The 12,709-nt window shown below is 36.4% G+C and overlaps 1 protein-coding gene across 23 annotated transcripts in view; it reads right to left on the reverse strand.

Moving 5' to 3' along the window:
- ZNF567 (zinc finger protein 567) overlaps nucleotides 1-12,709 on the reverse strand; it is a 120,208-nt gene that overhangs the window by 53,335 nt on the left and 54,164 nt on the right. For 14 of the 23 annotated variants that reach the window (XM_055553308.1, XM_055553300.1, XM_055553305.1 and 11 more), the window contains one exon: nucleotides 911-3,027. The exons of the other annotated variants lie outside the window; for them this stretch is intronic. In XM_055553308.1, coding sequence (XP_055409283.1) covers nucleotides 1,604-3,027 — 1,424 coding nt within the window. In that variant the 3' untranslated portion in view covers nucleotides 911-1,603. Of the gene's footprint in view, nucleotides 1-910; nucleotides 3,028-12,709 lie in introns of those variants that run through there. 23 annotated transcript variants of the gene reach the window in all.

Below are 12,709 nucleotides of genomic sequence, written 5' to 3' on the forward strand. Positions count from 1 at the left end.
TCAGAAATTTGAGAAGGCCTCAGTTGAGCAGTTCCTGCTTGAGGGCAGAGGGTCTCTTATGTGGTTACGGTTGGATGCCAGCAATGCCTAGTCATCCAAAGACTTGACTTGCCCCAGATTGCTCATTGATATTTGGCAGATAATGGATAATGACTTGGTGCTTAGTTGGGGCTATTGACAACTGACTCTCTAGCATCATGATCTTGGTACGGTTGGACTTCATGGAAACAGCTTTCCCCAGAGTTAAGAGTTGAAAGCCTCATCTGTTGCCTTGTCAATCTTTCTTTAGTATGAATTCTTTGCTACTGTACAGAAGTGAGTTATGACTAATCATTCTTACAATCATTTCATTTGAAGTATTCACATCCATTGTGAATTTCCTGGTGATGTAAAGATTTGAGCTGTGGCTCTAAGTTTTTCCATATTCATCATTTTCATATGACCAGTAAGATAACGTTCCATCCAGTTAGAATTCTTTCATGTTGAGCAAGGATGACACTAGGACCCTCTCTTCCTACAGCATGACTTTGATTTCAAATAGTCAATCTTATGGCTGAAGGTCATTTATAACCTGAAAGCCATTTATAACCTCACATTTATAACCTGTATCTAGTATTTAGGATTTGAGCTGTTGCTAAAAATCTTTGAATATCCATTCTATTTGAATTCCCAGTTTTCACAACATTCATAGTTTCCCTCTAGTATGAATTCTCACATTTGAACCATCACCATATTGATAATACATACAGCTGTCGTCCTTCAGAGTGAATTATCTCCTAACATCAAAATTATGCATTGTTTGTTAGTACCAGCATATACATACCCCAGGGCCCAGAAATTTCATTCCTAAGTATATATGTGTAACTATATACACAAGAGAAATGACTATATGTACACTTAAATATAAATATGTTCGAAGAAGCATTATTTATTATGACCCTAAGCTGTAAACAATAAAAAAAGCCCATCAACAGTAGATTGGATAAACTGAAATGTATTATATAATGCAATTTTATACAGAATGAAAATAAATAAATTTCTCCAACATGCTAATAATGATTTTAAAGACATAGTGATGGATGAAACAAGTCATATAGGAAAGAATACATGATGTATAATTTACTTTATATAAAGGTTTATAATATGCAAAAACTAATTTATAATGTTAGGAGTTAGAACTGTGGTTAACTCTGAGGAGATAACTTTTATTCCATATTTGCAGTAGAAATACAGTCACACCTCCTTTCTTTTAAAGCAGTTCTGTTCACAGTGTGGTCCATGGACCACAGTCAGGTAGTGTAGTGCTTAATACTGGGTCACAAAAAGTTACATGTTAAAATTTTAAATAAGCAATTTTAAATGTTTTTAGCAACTTGACTGAAGAATTTATGTCTGGTGAAGTTAATCAAATTTTAAGCTTGTATTTTCAGTGACTTTTATCATTTAATTTATCTCATAATTCTTTTTATGTGTTCTGTGAGCTAGCGAATAGCAGGTAAATATGCTACAGTACTTTAAACTGTTTAATATTATTACACTTACAAGCAACCTCATGTACAGGGTTTACTATGACTTAAAAAATTTTCACCAGAAAAGTCACGTTTTAGTGAATTCTCACAGTTTCTATCTTGTGAGTTTTCTGATGGACAATGAGGTTTGACTTACAACTGAAGAACTTCCCACATTCTTTACATTCATATGGTTTCTCTCCCGTGTGAGTTTTCTGGTGGCGAATGAGGTTAGATTTCCTACTAAAGGCTTTCCCACATTGAGGACATCCATTGGATTTCTCTCCTGTATGTATTCTCTGATGAACAGTGAGGATTGCCTTCTGGCGGAAGGACTTCCCACATTCATTACAAATATAGGGTTTCTCCCCTGTGTGAATTCTTTGATGGAGAGTGAGAGTTGTCTTTTGGCAGAAGGACTTCCCACATTCATTGCAAATATAGGGTTTCTCTCCTGTGTGAGTCCTCTGATGTACAGTGAGGGTTGTCTTCTGGATAAATGCCTTCCCACATTCATTACATTGATATGGTTTCTCCCCTGTGTGTGTTCTCTGATGATCAATGAGGTATGACTTCTTTCTAAAAGCACTTCCACACTGAGTACATTCATAGGCCTTCTCTCCTGTATGTGTTTTGTGATGTCTAGTAAGAGTTGCCTTTTGGCGGAAGGACTTCCCACAATCCATACAAATGTAGGGTTTCCCCTCTAAGTGTGTTTTCTCATGAAGAGTGAGGGCTGTCTTTTGACGGAAGGCTTTTCCACATTGACTGCAAACATAAGGTTTCTCACCTGTGTGAATTCGTTGATGTTCAATGAGGTACGACTTCCTTCTAAAGTTATTCCCACAGTAAGGACAATGAAAGGGTTTCTCTTCTGTTTGAGATCTCTGATGCATGATAAAAATGGACTTCCTACAGAGGAATTTCCCATATTTGCTGTATGAGTGGGGCTTCTTCTCCATAATATTTTGTTGGTAGACATTGAGATTTGACTTTTCAATGAAGGCTGTGCCATCTTTATTGTATTCACAGGGTTTTTCTCCTCTGTGAGCTCTGGTATGCGTAAATAACATTCCTTTCATAAGGAAGGGTTTTTCACATTCATTATGTTCAAATGATTGCTGTGGAGTTTGAACCTTCCGATGTTGAAAAAGCTCTTGTTTACCACTCAGACTCCTTTCTGTTTGTTTACAGAGATTCACTGTTGCATGAATTTTCTCATGTTTAGTGTTAAGGAGTGATTTCTCCCATCCATTACTCTCACCAAACTTCTCTCTTACAGGACTTATATTTCTAATGACTAATTCTGAAATATTTTTAAAAATTTTTCCATCAGGTTTATATTCACGTAGTGTTGTTTTGGAAATAATATGGTTCTTGTCGATAGTAAATGTTTTCCCCCAAATGTTACTTCTCTCTTTTATTAGTCTTTTGTGGTTGATGGATATAACTGACCTAGAATGCCTGTCTTGGTATTCTTTGAATTTCACTAAAACATCTTCAGCTTTCCAATCTTCTTCTAGAAAAAATACAATTAACAATAGTAAGCCTCGATGTAAACATTATGGATAAGATAAATAATACAAACAATCCATGGTGCGCCTATCACACTACTTTAGTCTACAGAAAGGCCAAAATAAATTACCTCTGGGAGGGCAAATGTATGTAACAAACACAAACCCTGCTACACTGTTAAAATGAGGAAAAACTACCATAAGCAAACAACACATATCTTGGGGATGTTGTAAATATAAGCTACGCTGAGCAGGTATGATAAACAAAAGGGCAAGTAAGCAGAAGACAAAGGATAGTGAAAGCAGGATTGTTCTTGGAACAGGAAGATTCAGAGATAACGGAGTGAGCCTATCAAGGGTACTAACAGTAAGTAGTGAAAATGTTCAGGTGATGATGAAAAACTATATATTTATTCCCTAATGACTAAATAAGTGTTATAAAATACTTCCATTTGTTTCTTCCTCACTTGTATTGAGCCCAACCATGGCAAATTAACTTTTTCAGTCACTCATTTCCTAGTGCTAACAGACACACTAGTCTATAGTCTTGACCCTAACTCTCCACATAACTGTAATTGTTATCCTTGAAAGGGGTATTGGAGAAACATAATTCCCTTAGGAATTATAAAATAAACCAGAGGAAAAGGATATTTGCAACATGAATATAATTGCTGTTGTCTTCTGATTGCTGCTACCATCAATTTATTCTTCCAGAGATGATCAATAACTAAATTCTCTTGACCATCAATTATAACTTTTCCTTTTTTCAATTTGCTAAATTACTTTTTCAGTTTTAGGGAAGGATGAGTTAAAGTTTTCCTTCCAATGCAGTGCATATATGCTAAGTTGCTCCAATTGTGTTCAGCTCTTTGTGACCCTATGGAGCACAGCCTGCCAGGCTTCTCTGTCCATGGAATTCTCCAGGCAAGGATACTGGAATGGGGTGCTGTGCCCTTCTCCTGGGGATCTTCCTGACCCAGAGATTGAACCCACATCTCTTATGTCTTCTGTATTGGCAGGCAGGTTCTTTACCACTAGCACCCTGTGAGACTCTGCTATTCCCTACTGAAGCTGTGAAAGATTGAATTCTTTAATATATGTGTATGGCACTGTTGGACCTATTATTTTTCTTAAAACTTCTTGGCTATATCTTACTATTTTACCTTACTACCACCCATATCTGATGGGGCAATTTTAAATATGGATTCATCTTACTTATGACATGCATCTTATTTACAATAGCCTTTTTATCTCATCAAACTGGTCATGAAAATGTAAACAAGTGATACCGTATCTATCTTTAAAATTGCTCCACCAGATATGGGTGGTAGGATCATGTATTTATAAAACAGAATACTACAATGAAATGTATATAATGGAATACTATTCAGCAATAAAAAGGAAAAAACCAACTGAAACATAATGACAAAAGAGATGAATATTAAACATTTTTTAGATATAAAGCTTCATGCAAAAGAGTACATATTTAATTTATGTGTAGTTCTAGGACACACAAAACTAATCTGTATCAGTAATGGGAATTATACTGCCTTCCTGACAACTTCAACCTCCTCCAGGGATATTCTACTATCCAATTTATCCCACAAGCCTTCACATATTCTCTCTACTCTTCAATGTCTAATTTCTCTGAAATTAGTATATAATTTTATAGTCTGAACCATCCATTTCAAATAATCTTTCAACAAGATTTGTTGCTATTTTAATATTATATGTAAAATGCTCAATTTGATAATGCCTTCCCGACTAAAACTTATGTTCTTTGAAGTCAATATTTTATTAACTATCTTCTTTGAAATCTTCTGAGTATACATTAACACACTTAAGAGTGGTGAAGGGATATGACCATCTTGGCATGTATATATAAGAAGAACTTACCGTTTAAATGATTTCTAAATGGATGAAAAAGATAATTTCCTTGCATACTATCATAGGCCATCAATCAGGTAACTATTGAATGTCTAGCCTCTCTTACAAGCTACAGTAAGGAAAAGTAAAAGAGAGGACCTTATTTTGAGGGAATTGTTAATCAGATGGAAAAGAGGCCTCAGATAAAACAATGTTGAATCAGGTACCAAATTACTAGATCATATCAGAGGATGGTTCTGTTTGTGTGTTACAGACACTAAGTATAATGTGAATGCAGAAAAACAGGAGCTGATATGCTCTGGAGTCAGCAAGGAACATTTCATGTGGAAATAAAATTTGATCTTTTAACTCAAGGATATGTAGTATTGTGTGGGAAAGAATATAATTCTTACTCAAAGAGAAGTCTTGACATCTGCCTTTGTTTTCTGGGAGGTAATCTCTATATCCTTGGAATGTCATGTCTTAGAGGAGTATTTATTTGCCTGGGAACCTTGGGCCAGCTAGAAAGTAAAAATGTGATTTAAGGTTTGGGGGGGGGCGGTTTCTTTGAGTCACACCAACAATGTGATTTAAGTAGGGGTTTGGGTCACAGAATATTAGTTCAATCTCTTACAGGGATGGAAACTCAGATCAACCACATGGGCAGTCAGGCATCCTATGTGACGGAGGCCCTGATATAACCAACTCTGGACTCCAGGCTTGCGTGAAGCTTCCCTGGCTGGCAATATTCTATAAGAACTGTCACAGGGAAGTAATGCTGTCCCTGATTCCACAGAGAGCAGACAACTAGAAGCTCTGTGTTTGGCACTTTCCTGGACTCTGCTCTGTGCGCTTCTCCCCTTGGCTAATTTTAATTTGTATTGTTCTCTTACAAACCATAACTGTGAGTCCTACAGCTTTCAGTAAGTTTTGTAAGTCCTTATAGCAAACTATTGACCCAAATCTTGGGATTCCTGAATTTACAGTTGGTATCAGAAATAAGGATGCCTTGTGTGTACTGTTTTACTCTCTTATTTTGTAGTTGGTTGACTTTCCAAGTATTGCTATAAGTATTCAGCAGCTGTCACATAATGAAAGGTCCAGGTGTACATTTGGGAGACAAGAACAGAGATGAGCAGGAGTTCTCAGTCAAAAAAGGAAATACATGTGGAATGAGCAGATGGGATATTATTGTCAGCCCTTTAAAAAAAAGGGATTTAAATTTCATATAATAAGGGGATATCTTTTTTTGCATATTGACTGAAAGAAAACTGAAAGAACTAGAAAAAAAATCATAGCAATTCCAAATAGTAACTACAGCAGTCCACACCTGAAATAACATGGTTCTTACTTTGGAAGATGTCAGTGGCAAATGAGAATATGATAGGATGTAAAGATATTTCATGGAGTGAAATAAACACAAATTGTTGAAAGCTAATTTTTAAAATATAGCAGAGATGATGAAATCAACCTGATATAAGAAGCTAACTACAGTAATAAAAGGATATAGAAACAAAGATAAGATGAAGTTAATGACTATGTATTATTTCTAAAATATCAATAACTGAAAGGATGAGACATGTGATCACTGTATTGCTGTAGGCAGATTAAAATATACCAGTACAGTCCAAGTGGGAGAAATGTGCTGAAAATGGCTATTTGAAAGCCGTTCACATAAAACAAGGATATCACAACTTGAGAATGGATCAGATTATTATAGCTTATGTGGCTGTTATAAAGATAAGAACTGAGGATGAAGAAAGATCCTTTAAGGATACAGATGACAGCCTACTGAAATAAAATCCATTTATTCAACAAATATTTATTTTTTCAGAGGGAAGAAAAGTGAGCAAGATGAAAAAGGCACTCAGGGACATAGGATACATTTTTCACCCCAGTCAAGGTGGGTACATATCAGGCATCTGAGCACTATGTTATGAAACATGGAGATTTATTGGGAAGAAATGTATTGAAATGAAGTGATACTGAAATTATCACTTTAGTCCGAGGCATATGGATTCTGAAATCTGATAGTAGGCCTCACAGTAAGAATGGGACATGAGACTAAGTACAGGAAACAAGTAGAAGGGGAAAGGAAGGAAAGAAAAGGAAGACTAAGAGGAAGATAAATATTAGCAATGATTACCCTTTTATATTTTAGATTTATGAATGCCTATAAATAGAAGACTATAATAAAAGGAGAAAGATAAAGAGCTGAAATGTTAAAGAAAGAGACAAAAAACAAGAAAGGCCTAAACCAACAGTTTCCAAGAGATTCTTATGGGAGGTCTACAAAGTCAAAACTATTTTTGTTAATAATAACATTTCACTGGGACTTCCCTGGTGGTCCAGTGGTTAAGACTCTATGCTCCTAATGCAGGGGAAATGAGTGCAATTTCCCTGGTTGGGGAATTAAGATCCAGCATGCTGCACAGTGTGACAAAAAAGTAATAATATAAGAACACTTCATGATTAACAAAAATAATAGTATTTTAAACTATGGTCTTATTTACACTAATGACAAAAGCAATAGTGGGTGTCTCATGGAATTTTAATTTATAGAGGTGATGGAGTGATGACACAGAGATGCTAATGTTGTTAAAAGAAAATTTCCTATTACCATTCCTGAGAGGAGGACCTATGCCATGCCATGCGAGACCATATGGGGAAGCACCAGGTTTGGTCAGGAAGCAGAAAGAAGCAAGGGGAAAGTCTACACCAGAGCCTTTACTGGGGCTTACTTCCATGGAAAGGCAAGGCAGGGCAAACAGCTTAGGGTCAGTTAGTTTGAATAGTGTTAGCATATCATGGGATATAGGGGTGATCTCCAGTTGTCTGATACCTGGTCCTGGTGACTCAGGGCAGGGAAAATATTGGCTTGGTGTCTGGGAGTTAGATAAAGGAAGTGGTTGAGGATATGGAATTGCAACTGGTTGATTTGTATATGAAAAGTTGGCTCACCAACAAGTTGTTTGTTTACTATCTCTAGGAATTGGCTAGCTCTGGGAGGGCAATCTCTCCTTAGCTAGCAGGCTCCCTAAAGATGTCAAAACATCATAAAATATAGAAAATTTTAAAATTATTGATACAGTGGGTAAAATGCTGGCACATTAACATATACCAAAGCACTGGCACCAATCTACAATAGGAAACACTGCATTTCTAACCACCACACACAAGGAAAAAAAAAGCTTCACTAGTCTTATTAATTTATTAGATCTCCACCCTTGAGAACATATATTTTCAATGTTCTATGTGAGTTAAGGGTACCAACCCTCTGCCTGGTCAAAAATCTGCCTATAACTTATAGTGGTCCTCAGTTCCTCCAAACCCACAGTTCCACATCTGTGGATTCACCAACTGTGGACCCTGTAGTTGTATAGTATTTGCTGTTGAGAAAAGTTGCATATAAGTGGATCTGCACAGTTCAAATGTGTATTGTTCAAGGGCCAATCATATTTTGTGAGGAAAAGTGCTGGTATAATTATTTGAGTTGAGAACTGAATATCTACAATTTGTGGAACAGCAGTTTTACTTGAAAAAACACTGACTATTATTCAGTTGTGGGTATCTGGTAGACATTTTCTTGAACAATGCGAACCTGTCTATTCAAAGAAAACATCTGCCAATACTTGTTACCTATAATAAAGTTTAAACTTTTAAGTATAAGTCATTATGTAGGAAAGCTTGTATTTGCTACGGTATGCTTGTCAATTTATCAATACTTAAAAAACTTTTATAATGAAATTGCTGGTAATACTAACACATGTGGGTTTGGGGTTTTTTAAAAATATGTTATATGGAAACATGTAAAACTTTTGGCAGACCTGTATATACTAGTGAACCGTTACTTTTCAAATGACCAATATGTAGTATTTCAAAACAATGCATGGGGAAAATATTTAAATAGACCACTGGATTTTATGTAATTGCTATTGCTATTGCTAAGTCGCTTCAGTCGTGTCCGACTCTGTGTGACCCCACAGACGGCAGTCTACACCAAAGTTCATTGTTATAATTTCAGATTTTATATTGCAACTAACTGTTTAGAAATAACCAGTTGTTAAATGGTACTGTTTAGGAACTACCAATTAAGCTTGGGTGTAGTATTAATTTAGAATACCCATGACAATCTAAAAAGGCTTTTGAAAATTTCTCTGTCAAATGACATAAATGCATGAAGGAAGATTTTCTCCACATATTTCAATTAAAATAACATATTGCAACAGACTAAATGTAGAATCAGATGTGAAAATCAGCTATCTTCTGCTTAGTAAGACATTAAATAAACTTCAATCATCTAACAATGCCCCTTTGCTCATTTTTTTCTTTTGGAAAAGTTTTTTTTTTTTGATAAAAAATATGATTTTTATGTCAATATTAGTTTATTATTTTTATATTGTTCTTTTAAAATAAAATAAATGAATATTTTAAAATTTTGTTTTAATTTTGAATTGGGTGTACAAACATGCACAAAGTTTTTAATTCTTAAGAGTATAAATAAGTCCTAAGACTAAAAAGTTTGAGAACTGCTGATTTAAACATTCAGATTCTGGTAACAGCAAAGAAATCTATATCAAAAGAACCTTCCAACTGATAACAGTGATAACTATGGACCAATTATAAAAGAGTAACTTCCTTGAAGGCACTAAAGAATGATCAAAAGCAGGCAGAAACTGGAATGGATACAAACTTTGAAAGAAAAATATCCTATTGCAATAAGATCTACATTTATCCAGGTCTTCCACTGTGTATTCTGGCAGTTCATGCAGCACACAGGGGACAGATCTCAAGTAGAAAGTAGGAGTCATCATGTGCAGAAAAATCGGACATCAGAGTTCAGGAGTACCAGAGTGGCTGTAAACTGAGGACAGAGTCCAAGAAAGAAGAAAGCATAGAAGGAAAGCCCCAACATTAGCATAAACCCCTCCACAAAACCTTGGTTAACTTCATTTCCACAGGGTAAGACTGCAAGGAGCATAAAGGGAAAAGAAAGCTGGAACACTGTAAGAATTAAGCAAAGATTTCAACAGTTAACTCAACTCTACAAAAATAGTTTTTATTAATAATTCCAGTCCTGTGCCAAGTTAGAAGAATCTGATCAAAACCTTCGGTTTTTCTATTGAAATCCCATAATGGCCATGTATTAGGAATAAAGGCTGCATCCGAGGACTTAGAGCAATAACATAAAACTAAGGCAAAACTGAAATGGAAATAAACGTAACCTAAACACTTAAAGGGCTTCCCTGGTGGCTCAGCTGATAAAGAACCGGCCTATAATGGGGAAGGAAATGGCAACCCACTCCAGTACTCTTGCCTAGAAAATTCCATGGATGGAGGAGCCTGGTGGGCTACAGTCCATGGGGTCGCAACGAGTCAGAAAGGACTGAGTGACTTCATTTTCACAAGTCACTTTCACTTTATAATGGGGAAGACCTGGGTTTGATCCCTGGGCTGGGAAGATCCCCTGGAGAAAGCAATGGCTACCCACTCCAGTATTCTGGCCTGGAGAATTCCATGGACTGTATAGCCCATGGGGGCACAAAGAGTCCAACATGACTGAGTAACTTTCACTTTTCAAACAACTTAAAAGCAACCTAACAAAATAATTCATATGAGCCTCCAGTAATTTAACTAGAGATACCAAGGGAACATTTCATGCAAAGATGGGCACAGTCAAGGACAGAAATGGTATGGACCTAAAAAAAGCAGAGGATATTAAGAAGAGGTGGCAAGAATACACAGAGGAACTATACAAAAAAGATTTTCATGACCCAGATAACCACAATGGTGTGATCACTCACCTATAGCCAGACTACCGGGAATGCAAAATCAAGTGGGTCTCAGGAAGCATCACTATGAACAAAGTTAGTGGAGGTGATGGAATTCCAGCTAAGCTATTTCAAATCCTAAAGGATGATGCTGTGAAGTGCTGCACTCAATATGCCAGCAAATTTGAAAATCTCAGCAGTGGCCACAGGATTGGAAAAGATCAGTTTTCATTCCAATCCCAAAGAAAGGCAATGCCAAAGAATGCTCAAACTACCACACAACTGCACTTATCTCACACACTAGCAAAGTAATGCTCAAAATTCTCCAAGTGAGGCTTCAACAGTACACGAACCAAGAGCCTCCAGATGTTCAATCTGGATTTAGAAAAGGCAGAGGAACCAGAGGTAAAATTGTCAACATAAGTTGGTTCACAGAAAAAGCAAGTGAATTCCAGAAAAACATCTGCTTCCTTGACTATGCTAAAGCCTTTGACTGTGTGGATGGGAAAATTCTTAAAGAGATGGTAATGCTAGACCACTAACCTGCCTATTGAGAAATCTGTATGCAGGTCATGAAGCAACAGTTAGAAACAGACATGGAACAATGGACTGCTTCCAAATTGGGAAAGGAGTACGTCAAGACTGTATATTGTTACCTTGCTTATTTAACTTATATGCAGAATACATTATGTGAATGTAGGACTGGATGAAGCACAAGCTGGAATCAAGATTGCCGGGAGAAATATCAATAACCTCAGATATGCAGATGACACCACCCTTATGGCAGGAAGTAAAGAAGAACTAAAGAACCTCTTGATGAAAGTGAAAGAGGAGTGAAAAAGTTGGCTTAAAACTCAACATTCAGAAAACTATGATCATGGCATCTGGTCCCCTCTTCATGGCAAATAGATAGGGAAACAATGGAAACAGTGACAGACTTTATTTTCTTGGGCTCCAAAATCACTGCATATGTTGACTGCAGCCATGAAATTAAAATATGCTTGCTCCTTAGAAGAAAAGCTATGACCAACTTAGACAGCATATTAAAAATCAGAGACATTACTTTGCTGATAAAGGCCCGTCTAATCAAAGCTATGGTTTTCCCAGGAGTCATGTATAGATGGGAGAGTTGGACCATAAAGAAAGCAGAGTGCTAAAGAATTGATGCTTTTGAACTGTGGTGTTGGAGAAGACTCTTGAGAGTCCCTTGGACACCAAGGAGATCAAACCAGTCAATCTTAAAGGAGTCAGTCCTGAATATTCATTGGAAGGACTGATGCTGAAGTTCCAATACTTTGGCCACCTGATGTGAAGAACTGACTCCTTAGAAAAGACCCTGATGCTGGGAAAGATTCAAGGCAGGAGGAGAAGGGGACGACAGAGGATGAGATGTTTGGATGGCATCACCAACTCAAGGGACATGAGTTTGAGCAAGCTCTGGCAGTTGGTGATGGACAGGGAAGCCTGGCGTGCTACGGTCCATGGGTTCGCAAAGAGTTGGACATGACTGAGCAATTGAACTGAACTGATAAGATTAAAAGTCATCAATCCTCAGAAGAAGAAAAAGGACCCAACATCTTCACAACATGTTACCTAAAGTTTTCCTGAGAAGAAACAGGAAAATGGAGAATAACAGCCAGTCAGACCCTATTGTTGAAATTAGAAGAAATTTAAAATAATTTAGCTATTTAAAATAGGTAAATAGATAAATATGTTTACAAATCTATAAGAAAAGATGAAAATATGGGAGAAGAGATGTAATATTCAGGAGAGATAAGGAAATGCAAATGGAAAAAAACCCAATATCTGAAATGTAAGATTCACTGGATGGGTTTAATAACAAATAAATATAAGGGAATGAAGAATCAGTAACCTGGAAGTCAGACTAATAGAAATTACTCATACTGAAAGAATTTTTTAAATCCTTAGTGAATTAGAGGGTAGGATGAAATGATTTAAAATATAATTGAGAATATAGCAGGAAAAAAACTGTAGAAGTTCAGACTAAAATTTTCCCAAATTTGGTCTAGAATATGACCAACTTGCTAAA

Source organism: Bubalus kerabau, chromosome 17 (genome assembly GCF_029407905.1).
Source record: "Bubalus kerabau isolate K-KA32 ecotype Philippines breed swamp buffalo chromosome 17, PCC_UOA_SB_1v2, whole genome shotgun sequence".
Taxonomy (NCBI): Eukaryota; Metazoa; Chordata; class Mammalia; order Artiodactyla; family Bovidae; genus Bubalus; species Bubalus kerabau.